The sequence below is a fragment of the Camelus dromedarius genome, chromosome 9 (assembly GCF_036321535.1).
Source record: "Camelus dromedarius isolate mCamDro1 chromosome 9, mCamDro1.pat, whole genome shotgun sequence".
Classification (NCBI taxonomy): domain Eukaryota; kingdom Metazoa; phylum Chordata; class Mammalia; order Artiodactyla; family Camelidae; genus Camelus; species Camelus dromedarius.
Genome location: NC_087444.1, coordinates 44,275,090 through 44,301,363, shown reverse-complemented (window position 1 = coordinate 44,301,363; position 26,274 = coordinate 44,275,090). Strand labels below are relative to the sequence as shown.

The 26,274-nt window shown below is 44.3% G+C and overlaps 1 protein-coding gene across 3 annotated transcripts in view; it reads left to right on the top strand.

The window, feature by feature from the left end:
• The window catches only part of CCL22 (C-C motif chemokine ligand 22), a 69,343-nt gene extending 43,775 nt beyond the window's left edge, over positions 1 to 25,568 (top strand). The window contains exons 2-6 of one of the 3 annotated variants that reach the window (XR_010382293.1): positions 17,286 to 17,386; positions 18,567 to 18,690; positions 21,323 to 22,954; positions 25,037 to 25,200; positions 25,426 to 25,568. Coding sequence is in view for 2 of the 3 variants with exons in the window: in XM_010985746.3 (XP_010984048.1) it covers positions 17,314 to 17,386; positions 18,567 to 18,690; positions 21,323 to 21,407 (282 nt within the window). In the remaining variant the exon portion in view is untranslated. Of the gene's footprint in view, positions 1 to 17,285; positions 17,387 to 18,566; positions 18,691 to 21,322; positions 23,123 to 25,036; positions 25,201 to 25,425 lie in introns of those variants that run through there. The other 2 variants (XM_010985746.3, XM_031458385.2) reach the window with 2 other exon arrangements.
• The last annotated feature ends 706 nt before the right edge of the window (positions 25,569 to 26,274 follow it).

Sequence of the window (26,274 nt, the reverse complement as noted above, 5' to 3'; positions counted from 1 at the left end):
TTCTTCCCTTTCTCCCAGCCCCTGGCAACCACCATTTTACTTTGAGTGGCTCTATGAATTTGACTACTCTAGCTAACTCATATAAGTGGAATTATACAGTATTTGTCTTTTTGGGACTGGCTTATTTCACTTAGTATCATGTCTTCAAGATTCATCTATGTTGTAGCACATGTCAGAGATTCATCCCTTTTTAAGGCTAAAAATGTTCCATTTTATGTACATACCACATTTTGTTTATCCAGTCTTCTGTCACCAGACACTTGGGTTGCTTCCACTAATTAACTGTTGTGCTAGTTTTGGAAGTAAAGAGTGTGAAAGTTCCAACTTTATTCTTTCTCAAAATGGTTTTGATTATTCAGGCTTTTTTGAGATTTCAAATGAATTTTAGAAAAAAATTTTCTACTTCTGAAAAGAAATAGCTATAGCTGTTGGGGGTCATACTGACATCTTAACAGTATTAATTCTTCCAGTCCATGGACATGGGTGCCTTTCCATTTACTTGTGTCTTCTTTAATCTCTTTCAGCAATGTTTTGTAGTTTTCATTGCACAAATCTTTTGCCTCCTTGGTTAAGTTTACTGCTAAGTATTTTATTCTTTTTGATGCTATTGTAAATGAAATTGCTCTCTTAATTTCCTTTTTAGTTTGTTCATTGTTAGGATATAGAAATGCAACTGGTTTTTGTGTATTGATTTTGTATCCTACAACTTTGCTGAAATTATTATTAGTTTTTCTGTGGAATCTTTAGGGTTTTCTTACATATAAGATCATGTTATCTGTGAACAGAGATAATTTTACCTCTCCCTTTCCACTTTGGAAACCCTTTATTTCTTTTTCTTTTCTAATTTCTCTGGGTTGGACATCTAATACTGTGTTGAATAGAAGTGGTGAAAGCAGGCATCTTTGTTTTGTTCTTGATCATAGAAGAAAAGCTTCCAGTCTTTTACCACTGGGTATGATGTTAGCTGTGTGTTTTTAATATATGGCCTTTATTATATTGAGGTAGTTTCCTTCAATTCCTAGGTTTTTTTTTTTTAGTGGTTTGCCTTTGTTTCTTTGACAATACATCACATGTTAATCTTATTGTCTTTCCTGTGTATGTGATGGATATTTTTTCTAAGTTTTTCTCTTTGTTTTTGTCTTTCAACAGTTTAATTATTATGTGTTGACGTAGAGATTTCTTTTTGGTCTACCATACTTCAGTTGATTGAACTTCTAGGATATGTAGATTAATGTTTTCCTCAAGCTTCGGAAGATTTTAGTCATTTTTTATTCAAATGTGTCACCTGCTTTCTCTCTTTCCTTTTCTTCTGAGACTCCATTTGAACGTGTGTTGCTGCTATGGATCATGTCCTACAGGTTTCTGAAACTTTGTTTTTCTTCATTCTTTTTTGGCATTATTCAAATTGGATAACTTTGATCTATTCTCAAGTTCACTGATTATACTGCCAGCTCAAACTTGATTTCGAGCCCATCTAGTGAAGTTTTCGTTTCAGTTATTACATTTTTCAGATCCCACTGGTTCTTCTGCTTCTTTTTAAAAAAAATAATTTCTGTGTCTTCATTATTGTTTTCTACTTGAGGAGTCATTGTCATCATACTTGAATTCTTTAAACAGGGTCTCTTTTAGTTCTTTGCATACATTTATAATAGCTGTTTCAAAGACTTTGTCTTCTAAGTCTAACATTTGGATTCTCCAAAAGACAGTTTCTGTTGACTGTTTTGTTTCTTATGTACGAGTCACATTTTTGGGGGTTTCGTTGCCTGTCTTGTATTTTTTTGTTGATAGCTAGCCATTTTAGGTCATATATTGTAGCAACTCTGGATTGTTTTATCTCTTCCCCACCACTGGGGCTGTTGTTTTTTGTTTTTTGTTTTTTTCAGTTTGTTTCTTTGGTGACTTGTCTGGAGGAATTCTGTGGATTCTGTTTCCCCCACAGCATGTGGCTGCTGATGTCTCTGCTCTGTTATTTTTTTATTCTTGTATTTTATTTTTAAACGTGGTACTAGGGATGGCCTCTGGGTCAGCACTCCTTGATGGTTAGCCAGTGACTGGTCAGAGGTTATGCTTAAATACCTTGGGCTAGTAAGGCTTCCCTCCTTTGCTGAATGATCTATTTGTGTTTTGGGGTATATATTCAGGGTGCAGCTAGTTTACAGATCTATTCCAGATTTTGATTCCTGTGTTTTCAAAGTCAAATATTAAGCTCATGATGAGTAGCTCATTAGGGCCTTCTCCAATATCTCCTGAGATCTGTGCAGCCTTTCACAGCCTACCAGACTATCAGAGAAACGTAGAATCTTCCTGAGGAGAACTTGGGCTGTCTCATTCCCAGACCTGCCTGTTAACCTTCTGGCTGGTCTGGTTGCTTTTCCCAACCAGTATTGAGACCTCAGACTATCTTTGATATTTGCCTCTCTGATTGTATGGCACTGAGATTATTGTTGTTTTTGATAATGCCTCTGGGCATGAAATTTCCTGCATTCTGATCCACATAAAGGCATCCCTTTGCACCACTTTGATAGACCTTCTATACCATGAGGCTGAGGGGAGGAGAAATATGGGCGCAGCCTCAGGCTAAACACCACAGACTCATACTCTTCTTACTAGAGTTCAGTAGATTTTACTGAGTAAATATTTTTCAGTTTCTTGTATGTTATATTAGTTTTCTATTGCTGCTATAACAGATTAGCACAAATTTAGTGGCTTAGAATTACAAATATATATTATCTTATAGTTCTGTGGGTCAGAAACATAAAATGGGCCTCATTAAAATCAAAGTGTCAACAGGGCTGCCTTCCTTCTGGAGGCTCTAGAGGAGAATCCATTTCTTTGCTTTTTCCAGCTTCTAGAGGCTGTCTGCATTCTGTGGCATGTGGTCCCCTTCCATCTTCAAAACCAGGAATGGCCAATCCAGTCTTTCTTACACTGCCTCCCTCTTCCACATTTAGGGAACCATTGTGATTACACTGGGCCCACTCAGATAACTCAGGATCATCTCTTTATCTTATGGTCAGCTGACTAACAAGCTTAATTTCATCTGCAGCCTTAATTCCCCTTTTCCATGTAACAACATATTCAGAAGTTCCAGGGATTAGGGCATAGACATGTTTGGGAGGCCATTATTCTGCCTACCATATATGATTTTGATAAATTTTCAATTTTCAAATGGTCACTTTTGTCCACTTTGCACAGTTTTATCATTGTTTGTGGGGGAGGGTTTTCAGAGCTTCTCCATCAATCTGGAATGACTACATGATAAATTCTTACAGTGGAACACTGTAAATTATTGAGAATGAATGAACTAAAAAAAAAAGTAACAACATGGCTGAATCTTATTAACACAATGTTGAATAAAAGAAGTTAGACACAAAAAAATACTTTATACATGATTCAGATAGAAAAATACGGTCTAGATATTAGGAGTCAGAATGGTGGCTTTCCTTGGTTGGGAAGTGTTTGGAAGAGGTCATGAGGGGGCTTCTAGGTGCTGATAATCTTCTGATTTATTTTTTTACTTTTTGCTTTGAAGTAATTTCAGACTTACAGCAATCTTGCAAAAATTGTTTGAGGAATTCCTGTATCCCTATCACTCCAATTCATTGTTATCACTTTGTCACTTATTTTTCAAAAACCATTCTCCCTTTCCAGATAAGGGGTACAGACACATGCAGCAGATACAGCATCCCTGGGGCAGTGACTGCCTGGGGCTCAGAATAAAAGAATGCAAAGGGTTGCATTCTCACAGTTGGTTCTGGAGGAGCTTTTCCTCAAACAGGCAGCTGATGGCCACAGGAGCAATATTAATCTAGGTCATCCTCCTACCTGAAGGCTTCTGGGGATTCCAGCTGCCCTTAGTTCCCCCTCCACTTCTCTGTAATCCTCTCTCTGTTACCAGATCACCAGGCATCAGGGAAAACAAATCACAAGAAAATGAGAGGTAGGAGGCACTATGGAAAGAACCCTGGGCTTGGGGATGTACTTTCGTTGGTTTTCTTCACTCCTCCTTACATACCATTCCTCACCCTTTTCTGCTTCCCTCTTCTGATGTCATCTCATAGTTCCAGCCACCACCTCTTGTCTGGGGACTGTGATTTGGAGTTTCCCTGTGCCAGGCATGTCACCTCTCCAGCTTAGACTTTCCCCATCTGTGAAATAAGCAGTGGCCATTCATGCACTTTTAACTCCAAAGGGCTGTTGTGAGAATTATTTGGGCGAAGAATGAGCAAGTCTTTGATCCTCCAACAAGCTGGTAGTGGCGAGCATTACTAATCCCCATTTCACAGCATGGGAGCCTAAGCCTCAGGAGCATGAGGCAGTGGAACCATGCCAGACTCCCACTCTTAGGGTATAGCCACACTAGTCACACCCTAAGGATTTAAGGTACCTCTTGTTTTTAAGGAACACTGAAAAACCAAATTGGGAACCCACAAAACATATCAAATGGCAGAAGAGATAATTGAAATGTTTGAATTGTTTGCTTTTCTAACTAACAAGCTAATGGATTTTCTAAGGGATTTCTTTCCAGAAAAAAAAGGAATTGTGGTTTTATAATGGGACTTGCTCCCTAAATCCAGGCCAGAGCAAGCTCCTCATTCAGGATAGGGTGCTAGAGGATGAATCATCTCCTTGCCTGGTCACTGGAAGTCCTTGGAGGACTTCCATTATTTGCAAAGGCTAGCTGGCTCTTCATCAAGCCTGTTTCCTCTTCTTCTTGGACACTCAGCTAGATAGTTTCTCAGCCTTCCTTCCAGTGAAGTGAGGCCATGTGTCTGAATTCTGCTCAGTGGAATGTGAGCAGAGCTGATGCCCTCCAACTTCCAAACCTGGACCATAAAAGCCTCCCATGCTTCATGCCTTGCCCTGTTTTCCCTTCCTTGGCGTCATGTAGATGAGCATGGTAGTATGTTATCAATGGTAGAGTCACAGATGGAAGGAGCCTGGATCCCTGAATATCACTTTGAGAAGAGTTACCCATTAATCAGGAACACCCATTTTGGACTTCATGTGGTGAGAAGTCAACTTTTATCTTGTCTGAGCCATTATATAATTTGGGGTTTATTTGTTACAGTATCTAGTGTTCCATTATCTAATACATGTTAGTTTACCTGATTCCAACAGTTTTTTTAAACCACAGAAGCATTTTATATCCTTCATGTGTTAACAATATCTCCATCCTGCATAAATCAGAAATATTTTCTTAAGTCTCTGTCAACACCTTCGAAATACAATGTGCTCCAGAGTTTCATCTTCTCCTCCCCTCACTGAAGTAGATCTTCTTCTCATGAATCTATCATGAGAAAGAATTCCAAAGGAATCTTTGGAATCAGAATGGGAGTGGAGAGACTAGGACAAGGGAAATTGGATAGAGCAAGTATATTCTTTTGAGTTTTACTATAATATAAAAGTGCACTATTTGGAGGCAGATGTGAGGTCAAGGTACTGTTTTCTCAGGATGGGGGAAATAATGGTATGTTGCATGCAGATGAGAATGATACAGTAGAGAGGGGGAAATTGATGATGCAGGAAAGAAATGGGGAATTGAGGAGTAATGTCCTTGAGTAGGAGAGGGGATTAGTCAGAGCAAGGAAGATGCATGTCCATGGGTAGCTGCAGTAGTTGCAGGTGGGTATGCTCTTCTGATAACTTTTCTTTTCTCAGGGAAATAGGAATCAAGGTCATCAGTTGAGAGTGAAGGATCATGGAGGAGGGGTTGAAGCTTTGAGTGGAGAGAAGAAAGAATGAAATAGCCTAGGAGAGTGAGTGGAAAAGCGAAAAAGCCAGGAAAATGTAGCAGGACTTTTGGGCACTGCGGAAGGACTACAAGACACCAGTGATCTTGAAGTTTCAGTTAGCATGACTGGATACTTCTTTCCAGCCGTGTTCAGCTGCACTGGTGCAGGCGCTGTGACTGGAGAATTGGGTTTCCCCATAGTCCTGGTTTTGTCAGGAGGTTGTAAGAGTGAGAGTTGGAGTTATTTGGACAAAAAAGTTGAAGGTATAGGTAAATGATGCTTGTAATGAAAGACCAAGGAAGTGGGGTTGAGTAAGGAAAGAAGCAAGGACCTGAGGGGGAGCAAGGGACAGGGAAAAAGGACAGGATCAGTTTGGTTGCAGTGGAAGCACTGTTGGAATTGGGTACTCAATATAATGAGTTGGGCTGATAGATGATGGTAGTTGGAGAGTGGGGTGTGTGAAGTTGAGATTATGCAAGTGCAGTTACTGGTAATAATGTGGTCAAGGGTGTGACCTTGGGAGTGAGGGGTTGAAGTTGGTGGAGGATAAGCTTATTGAAGCAGAGAAGTTCATGGAACTGAGAGGCTGGTTATAGAAATCACCATGACTGTGACAGGATCATGCTAGAGAGAATGACTGTGAGCTGGGAGCTAAAATTGTCCATGAAGGAGGGAGAGTGCCTGGGGGTGTACATGGGTGAAACAAGGGGTGGGTAATGGATGGGAAGTCTGCTGACATGCATGTCAAAGAATCGCAGGGTTTTAGGGAGAAGAGAGAAGAATGGCTGATTTGGAAGTAGGATGAGGAGCAAGGAGGATGCCTATTCCATCCCAGCCCCTGGTTTGACAGCTCTCAGGGTGAGAACAGCCACTGCTAAGAAGGCTGCAGGGGAATCATGTCCTCAGGGGGGAACCCAGCTTAGAGCAGAAAGGTGAGCAAAAAGATGAAGGGAACAGGAAGACACCGGCAAGGGTGTCTATTCATTACAGAACTCTCGGTAATGGTGAGCATCTGGAAACAACCTAAATGTCCACTGCCAGGGGAATGGATAAATAAACAATAGATTAGTTCATAATAGAATGTGCTATACACAACAGTGAAAGTGAATGTACTAGATCTACATGGATCAACATGAAAAAAAAGCTTACAAACATAAACTTGAGTTAAATAAGCAAGTTGTAATGGGTTACATTCAGTATGATGCTACTTATGTAAAACATTAAGACCCACAAAAATAATACAATATTATATTTATAAGGCTATAAAAGGGTATTGAGACCCTTGGGAAGGACCCCCAGCAGCTTCAGAGTGGTGGTTTTGTGGTTACCCATGAAGACAGAGGGAGAGTGAATAGGTGGGTGTAGGAGTAAGGTCGCTTTTGTTGTATCTAAAATGTTTTACTTGTTAATGGGAAAAAAAAAGATAGGAACCAAAACACAGCAAAATATCAACTGCTGTTAAGTCTAGGATGTGGGTTCCCAGATTTTAAAAAATTTTCTGTATGGTTGAAAGATTTCATTTCATAAATTAAAAAAAAAAAAGAACCTGAGGGGATTATGGTGAGGTACAGTTATCAAGGCAATATAGTACTGACACAAAGACAGACATAAAGATCAATGGAATAGAACTGAGAATCCAGAAGTGAAAGCATTCACTTAGGGATGGTTGATTCTTGACACGGGTGCCAAGACCATTCAATGGAGAAAGAAGAGTCTTTTCAGCACATAGTGCTGGGGCTGAATAGCCACATGCAAAAGAGTGAAGTTGGACCTCTACCTCACATCATAGGCAGAAATTAACCCCAAATGAATCAAAGACTGAAATGTAAGAGCTAAAACTATAAAACTCTTAGAAGAAAACCTAAGGATATGTCGTCATGCCCTTGGATTAGGCAATAGTTTCCTAGATACGACACCTAAAGCACAAGTAACCAAAGAAACAATAGATTGGACGTCATCAAATGAAAACTTTTGTGCTCCGAAGGACACTATCAATAAAGTGAAAAGACAAGCCAAAGAATAGGAGAAAATGAGATCTAATGTCAGGATATATAAAGAACTGTTACAACTCAGCAAGAGGACAAGCAATCCAATTTTAAAATGTGCAAAGGACATAAATAGACATTTTTCCAAAGAAGAGATACAAATGACAATATGCACATGATAAGATGCTCAACATCATTAGTCATGAGGAAAATGTGAATCAAAACCACAATGACATATACCTCTTCACACCCACCGGGATGGCTCTAACCAAAAGGGCAGACAACAGCAAGAGTTGACAAGAAGATGAAAAAACTGGAAGCCTCATAACATAGCTGGTGGGAATGTAAAATGGTAGATCCTCCTTGGAATCACTCTGGCAGGTCCTCAAAAAGTTAAACATAGAATTAATTGTATGACCCTGCAATTCTGTTCCTACTTGTATACCCATAAGAGTTAAAAACATATGTTCACACAAAAATCTCTACACCAATGTTTATAGCAGCATTATTCATAACAGCCAAAAAGTAGAAACAACTCAATGGCCATCAGTGGATGAATGGATAAACAGAATATGGTATGTCCATAAGGAAATATTATTCAGCTGTGACAAAGACTGAAGTACTGATACATGCCACAACATGGATGAAATTGGAAAACTTAGGCTAAATGAAAGACAGACACAAAATGTCACGTACTGAATGATTCCACTAATATGAAATGTCCACAAAAGGCAAACTCATAGAGACAGAAAGTATTCTACTGGTTGCCAGGGGTTGAGGAGAAGGGAAAATGGAGAGTGACTGCTAATGGGGCCTGTGTTTCCTTTTGGGGTGATGAAAATGTTTTGAAATTAGATGGTGGAGATGGTTACACACCTTGTGAATATATTAAAAGCCCTGAATTATATATACCCTTTAAAAAGGTGAATTGCATAGTATGTGAGTTATATCTCAATTAAAAAAGAAAAATAAAAAACCCAGGATCAAATCCAGACTCCCCAGAGTGGCCCCAGAAGATGGCTTCCATTCTCTGAGCCTTGGCTCCTCATCTGAGGGGACTTAGGGTAACTCAGGCTGCACCCTCCTGAGAGGGACTCTCAGTCTGTCTAACTGAGTCCATCTAATGGGGCTTGTTACTCTCAGTGGAATAAGTGCCTCTATTCCTAAACTGACCATGGCCACAGCAGTGAGGGGTGCACCCAGGCTCTGGCATCGGACAGAGTGCAGTTTGGGGCCCCACCACTGGCTATGGAATCTAAGTGTGAATTTAAGTCTCAGTTTCCTTATCTGAGAAATGGGGATAATGATGGTGGCCTCTTCTAAGTGTTACTGTGGGGAGGTGATAAAATAGTGAGTGTAATATACAAGATGCAGTGCAGCTGGCACCCTGGCACTCAGTAAGTACCAGTTGGCTGCCTTCTTCTCCGCCTTGTCCTCCTCCTCTTCTGTATTATTATTACTGTAGTGGTTGTCATCGTGGCCAGTTAGCCCTAAAGTCTTTTACTCCTTCCTCCCCACCTCTCTCTCTCTCCCTTTCAGAATTTCCCACTTGCCTCAAAGTCTACTTGTGGCATAAAAAGTGGTCTGGACACAGCTGCCTCCTGGTCAGGCTCTTGACCAACAAGCCTGCTGCCCCAGGACCTTAGATAAATGTGCTTATCCTTCCTTCCAGTTTGTGGGACAAACTGGTGTGTTGACCTCTCAGCCAAGTAGAGGGATGGTGGGATGCCTCCTAGAAAGCTTTGGGGCTCCCAGCTGCTCAGAAATCAGGAGCCTGGAGTAGTCTTCACAGCTCCATGTGGCGCTCCCCCCTCCCCCCACCTTTGCTGAAAAGAGGAAGCTCCAAGTTAGCTGTTCAGGGTAGGGCCTTTCTCTTTGCGTCTCAGTAGAAGCAAAAGCCCAGACCCTCTACTTCTAGGAATTTATCTACCAGATGCATTCCCCTATGTTAGTATGTTCAAGGAAGGTTATTTTGGCATTTTAATGTAGATACAAAAGACTGGGAAAACCCATAACGTCCATCAATAAAGGGACCAGCTATATATGTTTTGGTAGATCCGTACAGTGGAAAACCAGAGCCACTGGAAAGAATGAGGCGCATCTGGATTACTGATGGGGCTTTTCCAAGATGCATTCTAGGTTAAAAAGGCCAGATACAAAACAGTAAAAATTTTTGTATTTACTAAAAGCTGCCTTCCTTCCCACCCTCCTTCCCTTCCTTCTTCCTTCCTTTCTCCCATCTCTTTCAAAGGAATACCTTTATATATGTGCTGGCGCATGGACAGACCTTCTGAAGAACAAACAAGAAACATTAAGCCTTGTTGGCCTCTAAGGAAGGGAAAGGAAGTGTGGTGGGGAGGTCAGAGTTGTTGAGAGAATTACTTTTCAATCTGCTTTTTTTTTTTGCTGCATTAATTTACATGCGAAGGGGTATTTGGTGGAAAGTAAGTCTCCCTCCTCTGAGCAGCTGTTCCCATCCTCTGCCCTGTTTCCCTCCTTAGGGGCAATGAATGTGACTAATTGTATATCTTTCCAGATATAAGCCATGCATTTGCGTAAATGAATATTTATAGGCAATGATGTGTATTTTTAGAGAGATGATATATACATAACATGAGCTTGGCCATTTACATCATGTATTGAGTACGCTCAAACGTTGCACTCCCATCACCACGTTCCATCTCCAGAACTTTTTCACCTTCCCAAAGTGACGCTCTTTCCCATCAAACAGTTAACTCCCATTCCCTCCTTCCCCAGCCCCTGGCAACCACCATTCTACTTTTGTCCCTGTGAATTTGACTAGCTCTAGGTAACTCATAGATACCTCTAGGAGTCATATAATATTTGTCTTTTTGTGTCTGGCTTATTTCATTTAGCATAATATCCTCAGGGTTCATCCATGTTGTGGCATGTGTCAGAATTTCCTTCCTTTTTAAGATGAATAATATTCCATTACACACATGCACACCACATTTTATTTATTCACTCATCCACTGATGGACATTCGGGTTGTTGCCACCTTTATGTATTATTTTATAAACAAAAATTAATTTACACAAAAGAAGAAGGAAGTTTGGGGAAAAGAGAATTTGACCTGGGAAGTCCCCATGCATTGCCAGCATTGTCGGAGGAGAAGGATGGGGCAGCATCAACCTCCTGAGAAGAGAAGGGAAAACATCCCCTCCATCAGCCACTGCTGGTGGTTCCCCACCTTCAGTCCTGAGAAAAACTCCCCTTTCCTTCCTTTGAAAGCTGGTCCCCTGAGCCCTGCCTGGGAACTCAGGGATCCTTGAACACAGTACCTGCCTCTTCTCCTGCACCAGGGAGACCAAGGGCCCTGGGGGAGCAAAGGCTGACCGACCACAGGTGTGGCTCACCCTCTTCCCAAGCCCCAGGGAAAGGGGTGAAGGGTAGCAGAGGCTGAGCCAGCAGGAAGGGCTTGGGGCCCTGCCGAGTCCCTGGGGATGCAGGTGCTCTCCAGGGGGGAGCCCCTGAGCCCACCCCCTGGGGGGCCTCCATGAGGGCCCCATGTAAGAAAACCCCAAGTTCAGGTGAAGAGCCATCAGACCAGTTCTCTGTCTCTCACTCACAGTCCTCTGGTGACAGCCCATTTTCCACAAGATGACTTCCACATTTTAAAAATATTTCTTCTTTTCCTGTTTTTGTTATGAAACATTTTATTTTTTTATTTTTTTTAACATTTTTTATTGATTTATAATCATTTTACAATGTTGTGTCAAATTCCAGTGTTCAGCACAATTTTTCAGTCATTCATGGACATATACACACTCATTGTCACATTTTTTTTCTCTGTGAGTTATCATAACATTTTGTGTATATTTCCCTGTGCTATACAGTATAATCTTGTTTATCTATTCTACAATTTTGAAATCCCAGTTTATCCCTTCCCACCCTCCACCCCCCTGGCAACCACAAGTCTGTATTCTCTGTCTATGAGTCTATTTCTGTCCTGTATTTACGCTTTGTTTTTGTTTGTTTGTTTGTTTTTGTTTTTGTTTTTTAGATTCCACATATGAGCGATCTCATATGGTATTTTTCTTTCTCTTTCTGGCTTACTTGACTTAGAATGACATTCTCCAGGAGCATCCATGTTGCTGCAAATGGCATTATGTTGTTGGTTTTTATGACTGAGTAGTATTCCATTGTATGAATATACCACATCTTCTTTATCCAGTAACCTGTTAATGGACATTTAGGCTGTTTCCATGTTTTGGCTATTGTAAATAGTGCTGCTATGAACATTGGGGTGCAGGTGTCATCCTGAAGTAGGGTTCCTTCTGGATACAAGCCCAGGAGTGGGATTCCTGGGTCATATGGTAAGTCTATTCCTAGTCTTTTGAGGAATCTCCACACTGTTTTCCATAGTGGCTGCACCATACTGCATTCCCACCAGCAGTGTAGGAGGGTTCCCCTTTCTCCACAGCCTCTCCAGCATTTGTCATTTGTGGATTTTTGAATGACGGCCATTCTGACTGGTGTGAGGTGATACCTCATTGTAGTTTTGATTTGCATTTCTCTGATAATTAGTGATATTGAGCATTTTTTCATGTGCCTTTTGATCATTTGTATGTCTTCCTTGGAGAATTGCTTGTTTAGGTCTTCTGCCCATTTTTGGATTGGGTTGTTAATTTTTTTCTTATTGAGTTGTATGAGCTGCTTATATATTCTGGAGATCAAGCCTTTGTCGGTTTCATTTGCAAAAATTTTCTCCCATTCAGTAGGTTGTCTTCTTGTTTTCCTTATGGTTTCCTTTGCTGTGCAGAAGCTTGTAAGTTTCATTAGGTCCCATTTGTTTATTCTTGCTTTTATTTCTTCTAGGAGAAAATTTTTGAAATGTATGTCAGATAATGTTTTGCCCATGTTTTCCTCTAGGAGGTTTATTGTATCTTGTCTTATGTTTAAGTCTTAGATCCATTTTGAGTTGATTTTTGTATGTGGTGTAAGGGAGTGTTCTAGCTTCACTGATTTACATGCTGCTGTCCAGTTTTCCCAACACCATTTGCTGAAGAGACTGTCTTTATTCCATGTTATGAAACATTTTAAATGTTCAGGAAAGAAAACAGCATATCCACCACCTCGCTGCAACATTGTTAACATCCTGCCATGTTTGCTTTGTCTCTCCCTTTCTCTCTCTGGGATGTAATATGCACCTACACACACACATTCACATACATGTACATCAGTGCACACTATACAGAGGTGCATACATACACGCACATGTATACAGCACACATGCACTCACATACACATGTACACACACGCACATACATATACATATGTGCAATACATGCAAGTATATACACAATGCATACATGCATATGCATACACATTATATCTGTGTCTATATACACACACATCTATATATAGACACACACACACACATATGTATTTTTTCCCCCTGAACCTGAACGCTTTGAAAGTAGGATCATCATGAACTTCACCCCTAAATACTTCAGGTGCATCTCTTAAAACAAGGACATTCTCCTACATACCTTTGAAGAATATTATACCTAAAGAAATAAACAATAAAGCCCTAATATCATTTAATATTTAAATTCCCCAAAAGGTCTCCTATAGCTGTTTTTTTAAAACTAGGATTCAGTCAAAGTCTACATATTGCCCATAATTTGCTGTTATGTCTCTTAAATCTCTTTTAAATGTCCCTAATCTACATCTTTAAAAAAAACAAGCAACATTGACTATTTGTTGATCCTGGGATAGTTGCCTTGTGGGAGGTCTGGAAGGCCTCACCTTCTGCGGTTGTCTGTTTTCTCGTGGGGTCATTCATCTTCCTCTCTAGCCCCTGTATTTCTTGTAAACTGGAAGTCAGGACTAGAGGCATGATTAGTTTCTGGGTAGCACCCTTTATTTTTCTCCCCAAAGGCTTAATTTTTTTAGAGCAGTTTTAGGTTCACAGCAAAGTCAAGAGGAAGGTACAGAGATTGCCCATATGCTCCCTGCCCCTCCACTTGGCCTCCCTGTGGTTAACACCTCCACCCGAGTGCATTTGTGACAATTGATGAACCTGTTTTGACACATCATAATCACCCAAAGTCCATTGTTTACATTATGGTTTTCTCTCTCACCGTATTGTGTAGTGTGTGGGTTTGGATGAAAATATAATGACATGTGCCCATCATCATGTTACCATACAGAGTATTTTCACTGCCCTAAAAATCCTCTCTGCTTTGCCTGTTCGTCTCCTTCCCAGCAACTCCTGGCAACCACTGATCTTTTTTACTGTCTCCATGGTTTTGCCTTTTCCGGAACATCATCTAGTTGGAGTCATACAGTATGTAGCCTTTTCAGCTTGGTTTCTTTCACTTAGTAAAATGCATTTACAAGTCCTACGTGTCTTTTCATGGCTTGATAGCATTTTCTTTTTAGCAATGAATGATAATTCCATTGTCTGAATGTACCACAGTTTATTCATTCACCTACCAAAGGACATCTTGGTTGCTTCTAAGTTTTGGCAATTATGAATAAAGCTGCTATAATGTAGGCTTTTGTGAGAATATAAGTTTTCAACTCCTTTGGGTAAATACCACGGAGTGTGATTACTGGATCATATGGTAAAAACATGCTTAGTTTTGTAAGAAGCCTCCAAACTGTCTTCCAAAGTGGCTGTACCATTTTGCATTCCACCAGTAATGAATGGGAATTTCTGTTGCTTCACATCCTCACCAGCATCTAGTGTCAGTGTTTCAGATTTTGGCCATCCTCTTAGTTATGTAGTGGTATCTCCTTGTTGTTTTAATTTGCATTTCCCTGATGACATATGATGTGCTTTAAAATTTTTTTTAATTGGTAAAATATACATAACATAAAATTTACCATTTTAACCATTTTTAAGTGTACAGTTTAGTGGCATTAAATATATTCACATTGTTGTACAGCCATTATCACCATCCATCCCCGGAACCTTTCCATCCTCCCAAACTGAAACTCTGTATTCGTTAAACAGTAACTCCCCATTCTCTCCTCTCTCCAGCCCCTGGCAGCCACCATTCTACTTTCTGTCTCTATGAATTTGACTCCTCTAGGAACCTCACAGAAGTAAAACCACGTAGTATTTGTCCTTCTGGCTTTGGGTAATGCCTTTTGATAAGAGCTCTTCCAAAATGATGCTGTGCACTTTTGATGCACACCTATCAGGAAGCTCAGAGGAATTGCCGCTGAACAGGCCCTGCCTGGCCCTGCCTGCTCTCCCAACTGGCTTCCCCTGCTCGCCCACCCGCTCTGCCCTGGTTGCTCAGCCCTCTTACCCTTTGCACTTGCCCTTTCCTCCTGGCAGATTCCTTAGTATTTTCCAAATTTCACGTTGCATGTCACCCTTCATAGAGGCCTTTCCTGACTACTCAAACCTGCTTCCCTATAGTCACTGTCTGTTTTTCTCTGTTTTGTTTTCCATGGCACTCACTGCATCCTGAAAGTACCTTGTTTGGGTTTTTTGGTTTTTTGGTTTTTTTTGGTTTTTTTTGGTTTTTTTTTTTTTTTTTGCCTTTTTACTGTCTGTCTCCAAGGTAAACTCCACAAGAGCAGGGACCTGTTCACTGCTGTGTCCCCAGATCCTGGCGGTGTACTTGGCACATGGCAGGTGCTTGTATAATTCTCCTCCTGCTGCTGTAACAAATGACTTGGTGGCTTAAAACCACACCAATTTATTATCTTACAGTTCAGGAGGTCAGAAGTCCTAAATCAGTCCCAATGGACTAAAATCGAGGTGTGGGCAGGGCTGTGTTCTTTCTGGACGTTGTGGGGGAGAATCGATTTCCTTGCCTTTTCCACCTTCTTGAGGCTGCCTGCATTCCTGGGCTTATAGTCTCGTGTCACTTGGACTCTGCTTCTGTCATCCTATCTCCTGTCTGAGTCTGACCCACTCACTGCCCCCCCACTTATAATGACCCTTTGATTGCATTAGGTCCATCCAGATAATTCAGGAAGTCTCCCTGTTTTAAGATCCTTAACTTAAACATGTCTGCAGAGTCATTTTTTACCACGTAAGGTCACATATTCACAAGTTTTGGGAATTAGGATGTGACATCTTTATTTGGGGAGGGTCATTATTCTGTTTACCAAGGGCTCAATAAATAGTTGTTGAATGAATGAATAAGTGAGTGGATGGCTTCCTTTACAAATGGAGTGCTTAGTCTTGAACTCCAGGATGGCTTGGCCACTTACTGGCAAGTCCCCACTTTCTCTGACCCTGGATTTCCTCCTCTGTTAGATGTGTGCTGAGCACCCACCAGATACCCCCCTCTTGGTAGACACTGGGAATACCAAGACAAATAGATGGGAGACCCCTGACTTCCACGAGCTTGGAGTTTGGCTTCTGGGAGGAGTCTGAGAAAGATAACTTGACTTAGTCTACTCAGGTCCACATTCTAGGTCACGGAGAATTTTGAAGTCCTGAGGGAGTGTGCTTACCTACAGGGTGATATTTCCAATGGCTCTTGATGCATGAGTAGGAGTTTACGTGGTAGGGAAGTGGAAAGGGCACTCATAGCCAGGGACAGGCCGTGGACCTCTTTGAGGAACTACGAGGGGTGCGGTGTGCATCCTCAGAGGAGGGAGACCAGTGCAGGGGCGGTGAGGGTGGTCATGTTTGGAAAGGAGGCCTTGGAGGCCATAATCAGGAGCCTGGATTCAAGGGGTCACAGCAGGGTTTTTGAAGCAGGGGAGAGGAGTGTGCAGCTTTGAATCCGGGCCACTCACTCCAGCCACCACAGGATGGACAGGGGAATGAGGGCCAGTGTCTGAGCCTGCGTGGAAGTGTCCTGGATCAGGCAGGGACAGTGGGGATAGAAATCAGGGGACAGACCCGAGAGAGATTTAGGAAGTAGAATGGGAGGACATGGTGGTAGACTGAGAAAGGGTGGGTGAGGAAGAGGGGAGACAGCTGGGAAGGAAGAATAGGCAAGATGGAATTGTGTGGGAGCTGTTTGCAGCTGTTGAGTGGACCACGCGCTAGCTCAAGTTGAGACTTTGTGAGAAGCCCTGGGAGACGCTGGTGCTGGGGCAGAGAAACTAACCCGGTGGATCTGTAGGCATCTCTCTCTGGACCCAGATCAGTGATGAAGGTCACCAAGGGTACAAGATGGGCCTCAGTTCCAGGTGAGGGTTTGGGGCTGTTTAGCTCCTGTCCACATTCTCACTTGATTTACAAACAACCACTGGGGTAAATAGGTGGGACCGTGAAACCATCTGCCTCATTTCTAGCTGGGCAAACTGAGTCCCAGAGACATCCAGTGACATGGCCAAGGCCACATAGCCAGCAGACCCTGGGGAGCACAGGTCACCCAGAGACTCAGCTCAAGGGGGATTTTGCAAGTCTCTTGGGACCCAGAGGGGCAGTTAGGGTGGGGGTCCCCTCTGAGTGATTCCTGGCCACAGAGAATTTCCTTCTCTTTGGAGGAAGTGGGAGTTCTTCTTTCATAATGTGAATGTCAGAGATTCTAGCCTCACCAGTGACTAAGAGTGTCTGAGACTTGTGGGTGTAGCAGGCACTTAAATACCAGACCTTCCTGTCCTTTGATGATTGTAGACACCTGGGCTACACACAGAACAGGACCATGGCCAGCCTGCAGACCCCACTCCTGGCTGCCCTCATCCTCCTTGCTATGATCCTTCAAGCAACAGAGGCAGGTGAGGTTGGGATGAGGGAGGGCTCTCTGCAGAGGTGAAGGTCAGACACTGGAATATCTTCCTCATGTGGTGGGTAGAGCACTGAATGGAGAGCAGAAGACTCCAAACTACTGCTGGCTCTTGGGCTAGTCCCATTGCTTCTCTGGGCTTCAGTTTATGCATCTGTTAAATGGGTCATCTTGAAGGCTTGGAGTCTAAGATCTGTCTCAGCTGGGTTATGGGTTGCGGTGGGCTTGGCCCAGAACTCAAGCATAGGGCTCTTGGGGTGTGGAGAAGGAGCCACTGAAGGGGGCCAGCTGGGGTAGGCAGGAGCAGGGGTGGGGGAGACCCCCTTGGAAAGCTGTTCCTGCCCTGTCATCACCACATTTTTCCTCCAGAACCTGCCCTCAACACTGGGTTCCTGACTTCTCTTTTCCATTCCAGCGTACACCCTTCTGCCCTGTATTGGGTAATGGAATAAGCGCTGGGCTGAGAGTCAGGCAGTTCGGAACAATAATTGCTCAGTTATTTGGGTTCCTGAGTGCTTTCTCTGCATCAAAGGCTCCGTAGAGTACTATTATTGTCCCCTGGGTCCAAGGAGGGAATTGAGTCTCAGAGATGCTAGGTGACTCAAGGCAGAATGAGACTCGTACCTGCACCTGCATGACTGCTCTGCCTGAGTCCTTGTCCTGACTCTCCATGATCATGCTGTATGACTCTGGGCAAGTCCTCCCCGCTCTCTGGACCTCAGCCTCACCATTTGTACCTTGAAGGGGGTTAGGGTAGATGTGAGCTGAAGTGGATTACCTGGGGATCTGTTCAAACTGTGTATCTGATTCAACAGGACTGGGACTGGGCCCCGGGCTTTTCTAACAAGGTGGTGCTGGTGGTGCTGGCGCACGGGCCTCACCTTGAATGGCAAGGTTCTAAGGCTCCTTCATTTTCAGAGCCTGTGGGTCCCATCTAGAGGCGTAGGGCATTGCTGATGCACGGTTGTTCTGAATTCCTCTCCCTTAAGCTGACCAAGGCAGAAAGTAGACTTTGGGCCCTTAGTGGCTTCTCAGAAGCCCCAAGAGTGGGGAATTTGATGGCTCAGAATCCTCTGGACACACACCTTCCACATGAGAACAGAAAAGCTGGGTCAGACGTTAGGGCCGAGGGAGACCGGCCTGTGACTCCTCTGCACACCGCTCTTCCCCAGGCCCCTATGCTGCCAACGTGGAGGATAGCATCTGCTGCCGGGACTACATCCGTCACCCCCTGCCCCCGCGTGTGGTGAAATATTACTACTGGACTTCGGACTCCTGCCGGAGGCCTGGCGTGGTGTGAGTAGGGAGCTGGGGAGGCAAGGCCTTGGAGAGCCTAATGGGTATGGCCCAGGAGGGCTCGGGTGCCTATGGGTGTGGTGGACCCAGGGATGGAGGAATGCAGCTAGGCGTCCAGAGGCCAGCTAGGAGCACTTGGCTGGAATAGACGGCTCAGCCTAGCCATGGGTGTACCAAGAAAAAAATCATGTGATCATTCAACAGATATTATCAGGTGCCTACTATGTGCCAGGTTCTGAGGATGCAGAGGGTGCCACTCCATGTGGGCATGGAGAGATCGGTAGTACTGAGGGACAGAGTGTGGGGTTCAGGTATGGGCAGTAGGAAGCATCTTGGATCCTCCCCAGTGCCCTGGGAGTTAGTTATCTGAGGCAGCCCATTCTTACCAGGAGAATATTCAGGGCTGATACTGAGAGCTTTCTCCAGGCCAGCCACTCTTATGAATATGACTTTTTAATTCTCATGACAGTCCTCCAAGAAGATGTGATTATTTCCATTTTACAGATGGAACAGGCTAGGGGTAGCTCATATTTCTCAGGGTTGCCCAGGCTGGAACCAGGATTCCCGGGTCCTTGTTCAGGGCTTTTCCCTAAGATCCTTTTTTTCCTTTGCTGCTTTCTCTCAGCTTCTTTGCTTCCTTTTCCCTGGCCTGGAGCCTGTGCCTGCACCCGTCCCTGGCTGGACACCTGAGGCCTGCCTTTCTGGGGCAGCCCCTCCGGCTGCTGCTCCGGCTCCGCAGAGCCCGCTGCCTGCCGCATTGCACACTGCGGGTGTTTGGCCTTCGGGACTCATGACCCACTTTGGGGCTCCATGATCTTCTCATCTTCCTCCTCCTCACTCATCTTCCATCCCTCAGAGTAGTCTGTGGGTGAATAAGAAGGCTGAAGTGGGAAGCCCTTCCAGGGTTCTGGTTACTTCAGTGCTAAGCCTCAGTTTCCCCATCAGTATAATGGAAGTGATCACTTTCATTTATTTTTGTTTATCATACTTGTGTAGTGCTCGCTAAGTGCTAGGCACGGTTACAATCACTTTATAAATATTAATCCATTTAATCTTTCAAACAACCCTATGTGGTAGGTACTGTTACCATCCCCTTCTTACAGGTGAGGAAATGGGCACAGAGAGGTTATGGGGCCCCTTAAGCATCACAGGGCACAATGATAGTAAGTGGAAGATGTAATGCTCAGTGCCTGGCGTAAAACAGATGCCCGATAACAGACAGTACACCTGTGATTATTAGAGTTTTGAGCTGGATGTGGTTTGAGGAATGGGAAGATCAAGGCCCAGAGAGGGACTGAGCCTTGTTTAGTGTCACACAGCAGCCAGGGCAGTCTGTCTTTGTGGCTAAGATCAACATTGCTTTGCTGTCTTCTTTGTTCTTTCTGTTCATTTGTTGTCCAGGGGAGGTGCATATCGGGGAGTGGGGGATAAGGGGAGCCAGGAAGTCCCAGGCCCCACAGACAAGCTCTTGAGAGGCAGGAAAGGAATCCGGGGCTGGATGATGTCTGACCACCGGCCAGCTTTAGCTGAAGCAGAGCGCCCCAGGGGCCTGGCCTGATGTTTGCAGCAGGCAGCACAAAAGTGGAAGCCTTAGCCCACAACTGCCATGTGCTCTTGGGCCAGTGCTCATCTCTTCCCTCCTCAACACAAGCTCATCGGGTCTCCCAGAGGGGCCAGAATGGAGATGCCCTCTGAAGGCACTTTCTCCAGAGAGCCCAGTTCACAGCGAGCACGATGAGTCAGCAGCTCTGGCGCTTGGGCAAGTTGCTTTACCTCGTTGGGTCTCAACGTTCCTCAGCTATGAAATGGGTAGAATAATAGGGGCTCATAGGGTTATTGTGAGGATTTATTGAGAAAATCAACGTTAAAAGTTCAGGCCGGAGGAAGGTATAGCTCAAGTGGGAGAATGCTTAGCATGCATGAGGTCCTGGATTCAATCCCCAGTGCCTTCCCTAAAAATAAATAAACCTAATTACCTCCCCCTCAAAACAAACAAACAAACAGACAGATTTTTTAAACAAGAGTAATCAGAATTTGTAAGTAAATATTTATTAAAAAATAAAGTTCAGGCCAGCTCCTGGCATAATGATGTAGCACCTACTGTCTACTATGCACTGCTTTGAGTACTCCAGTTTATATTAACTCATCTAATCTTCATCGGATTCCTATGAGGTTGGACCACAGTTATCATGCCCATTTTACAGATTAGAAACTGAGGCTCAGAGAACTTAAGGCACTGGCTAACAAGTGGTAGAGCTAGAATTTTAACCCAGATAGGCTGGCTCCAAAGTTTATGCTCTTGGCCACTACCTACTACTCTCTCCCGAGGCAATGTCAGCAATGATTACGAGGTATCATTGGGTATGATTGGGTATTCTGTTCTTTAGCCTGACCTGGCACTCAGGGCTGGGGCTGAGGGTCTGGGAGGTCCTTGCAGCTCATCTTCCCTTCTCCTTCTTAAGAAATGTATTTGCATATAGCAGGTGGCTCATAAATCTTGAACCACTCTATATAGTGGGCATCTCTGCATACAGCAGGTGACTCATAAATGCTAAGCTTCTGTGGCAGGATGTGGCATTCTTGTTGCACGCTAATACTGCCTTATTGTCTCCCTGGTGTCTCCACCTTCCAGTTTGCTAACCGTGAGGGACCGAGAGATCTGTGCTGACCCCAGACTCCCCTGGGTGAAGAAGATTCTCCACAGGCTGGACAAATGAGGCAGGCCCTGCCCTGATGACCGTGGCCTTGGCTCCTTCAGGAAGACTCATGGAGCCCTACCTCCCTGCTGTTACAGCTGCTCCTCGACACAAGCCTGTGCCAATGACTCTCAGCGATCCCTGATCTCCATCCCTGTAGCTGTCACCCGCAGTCAAGCCTCCAACTGTCACTCACATCTCCCCTCTTACCCTTCCATCCCATTTTCTGCCCCACCTTAGCCAGAGGATCCACAGTCTTGGGCAGTCACTCCTCTGCTCAAAATCCTTCCATGGCTCCCCACTGCCCAGGCTAAGGTTGGAGCTCTTGAGCCTGGCACCCCTGCCCTCCAGATCTGGGTCTTATCCCTATCTCCAGCCCTGTCTCACTTCCCTTCATGCATGTTGGACCTGACTCCCTGTTCTCCAAACCCACGTCATACATTTCTACTTCTGGCTCTTTTTCTGGGCTGCTCCTGACACCCAGAATGTCTCCCCATCACCTGAACATGTCCGACTCCACCAGCCCTCCAGGCATCACTTAGCCTAAGCAGCTGGTAATTGAGTTTCAATTTTTAGACTTCCCCTGGACCTCTGCTCCCTCTTAACAGCCCTGTTCATAGTATGCCCAGAATCCTTGGGACTTGGGTCCCCACTGGCTGGACCAAGATCCACCCCTGGGTTACTTTTGTCTCCCAGCCTCTAGCATAGAGCACAGGGCCTGGCTCAGAATCAGGGCTCAGCATGAGGCTGCAGACTGAATCAATAGAAGTAATATGACTCTCCCATTCCCCAAAGGCCCTTACACATCAGTACAGAGACTCAGGTCATCTAGAGAGGGGCTGGCTGGGTCCATTGTGAAAACTCGTATTTGCCCAGATTCACCTTTCTTTCCCATTTTACCTGTGTGTTGGGTCTCTTTAACCTTCTTGCTTCCCTTGAGTTTTTACTGCTCCTTCAACCTCCAACATCCAGGTCTGACCTCTTTAGAGTCCCCCGCTTTTCCTTCCTCTTTTCCCAAAGAGCTGATAACCAAATTTATGCTATGGTGTGAATGACTGCCTTTGGCTTGGTGTTACAAACTCTAGTTATATTTGTATATGAGAAGAGGGAAAATGCTTGAAAGGCCAAATGGATGAATGAAAGAATTTTAGGAAATGTGTGGGAGGAGGACAAGGCAGAACTCCTGGCCCTCCCAGTGAGTGGTGTATTGTTAAGTGAAAGATCCTTGGATGGAGGTTTTTCTCAGGTGGCTGGGATCAGGTTAAGGAGTGGGATTTGGGACTTAATCTGCCTCTCCTTGGGGACAACAGATTCCCTAGGTACCTGTGCTTTTTCCTTTTCGAGGGAGCCTGGTGCAGCTCAGCACTCAGCAGGATGATTGTTGCTGTGTGACCCTGAGGAGACCATCTAACCTCTCTGAGCCTCATCTGAGAATGAGAATACCCACCTTACGGATTCACTGAGGGACTCAGATCCAAGTCATGGGGAATGACTTTGCTGGCCATAAAATTCAGTGTCTTCCAGGGTTTGTGTTCCCCCTGGAACCCAAGATCATTTGCCCACCACAGGTACTGGCAAGTGTTAACCTGTCCACTGCCCATGTACAGGGCTCTCAAGTGTTCTAGGATCTCTCTCTGCTCCTGTCCTGCCCTTGCTGCTCAGGCCTTCTGGAAAATAAATCCTCTACAACAGTGTCTGCTTTGCTCCTTGGCATTTGCCATCCTTGTGAGGTAGGGCAGGGGACCCATGGCCCATCTGTCCCAGTGGGGAAGCCCTTGACTGACATGTGAGCTGGCTTGCCCAAGGCTACCCTGTGAGTGGGTGGGGTGTCCCGGCTAGACATGAGGACCTGGGAAGCAGCTGTGCAGGTGCCAGCAGGGAACCCCAGACATTTGTCCACCCTAGTACCACTTGTCAGGAGGAGCTGATGAAATCATTCATTTGGTCCTCAAGTCTAGAGCTTTGAGCAGCATATTCATTCATTCATTCATTTATTCAATAACTCAGCCTCAACCTTCCACCTTCAAAGATGGACACAGAGGTATGGAGACTATATTAGTCAGGAAATGCTACTTCCTACAACAGACAACTCCAAAATCTCAATGGCTTGTCAACTCCATAGAAGTTTTTTTTCTTCCCACGTGAAGTCTGATTGCACATTCCTGGTCTGTGGGCGACCTTCCATGTGGTCATTCAGAGACCCAGGCTCCTTCCTTCTCAGTGCCCCTACCCTCCTCCAGGACCAGGACTCCTCTCCATAATCCAGCAGATGGGAAAGAGAATGGAGGCTCATGGAGGGATTTTTGAGCCAGGCCAGGAAATGGGGTCTCCTCACTTCTGCCCACATGCCACTGGCAGAACTTAGTCACATGACCACCCTGACTGCTAGGGACGCTGGGAAGTATAGCCAAGCCATGTGTCCAGGAGGAAGAGGGAGCAGGTTTGGGGAGCGCCCAGTTCATCTGGTGCTGAACTTCCCTGGGCCATCAAATGGGCCTGCTTCCCTGGGGTTCCTGGACACAGCTCACTCTGCCAACCCCTGGACACAGCTCACTCTGCCAAAACAGAAAGAAAAAAAAAAAAACTTCCTCTGCCTTCACAGCATCTTCATTATTTCGTCAGTGTAAGCACCATTCCATGGACATCTTGGCATAAGTGGCCTTCACTCCCTTTCAGATCTGGCTCTCACAGTGGGATTTCCAGGGCTGTAGCTCCAGACACCCAGAACATTGTCTGGGACGTGTGGAGAAGCATTGGGAAGGGCACATGTCAAGGATTTAGACAGACATAGGAACTCTCACTGCCTGTATGTCTGGAGCAAGTTGCTTGGTCCCTCTGAACCTCAATTTTTCCCTCCCTGAATAAGGGGCAAGAAAAGCGTTTAGTGCATGTGGTGGTGAGAATCTGATGAGATAAGAAGGTACAGACAGCCCAATAACAAAATGGGCAAAGACTTGAGTGAACAGTTCTCCAAAGAAGATCTCCAGCTGGTTAATAAGCACATTGTAGGGGAGCAATATTTGCCACCTCAAAATGTGTGTCTTTGGTGTGAGGATTAATTTAGGCTGATTATTTTTAAGAAATAGAAAACTCAGAACATTTTTCTTGTTACTTTCTGCCTTAACTGCCTGAGAGAATTTAGATATAGGACCAGTCACAGGAATAGAACTATCACCAGAGATTTCTGCAAAGAATATGGGCGCTAGGTGTAGTGGGGGGAAGTCTTCAGGGTCTAGAGATTGGGGTCCACTCTGTGTCCTATTACCTCTGCATGATTCACCAAACATTTGCTTTTCATCTCCCTGTGGATTGTCTTCCTCCTCTTTGAAGTCTTAAACCACTACCCTCAACATCCTCTTTTGTCTTTAGCTGAAGATGGTATTTAAGGTGAGGGCCTCAGTCATTTTGGCAAATTACTCAGTCTTCTTGGGTCTCTCCCGTATATAATTGTGAAAACTTTTTTTTTTTTTGTATTTTCCTTTTTGTTTCCTTTTTTTCTTAATAGGGGTACTGGGGATTGAACCCAGGATCTCGTGCATGCTAAGCATGCACTCTACCACCGAGCTATATCCTCCGCCCATCTCCCATGTATAATTGTTACTAAACTTTTGTTTCATTTTCTCCTGTTAATCTGTTTCATGTCAACTTAGACGAGTCAGAAGAACCTAGAAGGTTAAAGGGAAATTTCTTCCTCCCCAACAACATGAAAAGCTGTTCAACATCACTAATCATTAAGGAAATGCTAATCAAAACCGCAATGAGATACTGCTTCATACTCATTAAGATGGCTATTATAAATGAAAAAACAAACAAGGTTGGTGAGGGTGTGGGGAAGTTAGAACCCTTGTGTATTGGTGGTGGGAATGTAAAATGGTACAGTTGCTGTAAGAAACAGTATGGCTGTTTCTCAAAAAATTAAACACAGAACTACCATATGATCCAGGAATGCCACTTCTGGGCATACATACAAAAGAACTGAAAGCAGGGACTGGAACAGATATTTGTACATCAATATTCATTGCAGTGTTTTCTGAAATAGCCAGAAGGTGGAAACAACCCAAGTGTCCATCCATGGATGAATGCATAAACAAAACGTGGTGTATCCATACAATGGAATATGATTCAGCCTTAAAAAGGAAGGCAAGTCTGACACCTGCTACAACATGCATGAACTTTGAAGACATTATGGTAAGTGCAATGAGCCAGTCGCAAAAAGGCAAATGCTGTATGATTCCTAGAGGAGTCAAACTTGTAGAAACAGAAAGCAAAATGGTGGTTGACAGGAGCTGGGGGGAGGAGGAAATGAGAGTTATTATTTAACAGGTCCAGAGTTTCAGTCCTGCAAGATAAAAACATTTTGGAGATGGATCATGGTGATGGTTGCACAGTAATGGGAATGTACTTAATTCCATTGAACTGAACATTTAGAAATGGTTAAAATGTTAATTTTTACGTGATATATAGTTTACCACAATAAAAGAGGGTGTGGCCAGGCATGTGCATAGACAGAAAATGCCAAGTGCATATGGGCTGCCCTCCTTATTGGTCAGAAAAGGTGAGCTGGGCCAGATTGACTGGGGCAGGAAAGGCTATCCTCCCGGGGCCCTAGAGATGACCTCCACATCACTGGCCACCCCATTCCTTCAACCATCCTGGGGCCCCACAGGAATGGCCTGGGCTCCCCACCCTGTTTCCCAGAGCTGTTTCTCTTCTGCTTCCAATCTGGGAGAATCCCTCATGTTCCACAAGAAAGACACAGGCTTCCTGCTCTCTGGGGCACCCAGGCAGGGTCCCAGCCACCTAAAGGCCTGCAGAGGTGTGGGCAGGGGTACCCCCATCCCTGCCATCCCACTGACCCTGAGAGAACCCTCATTCCCTCTGCCCAGCC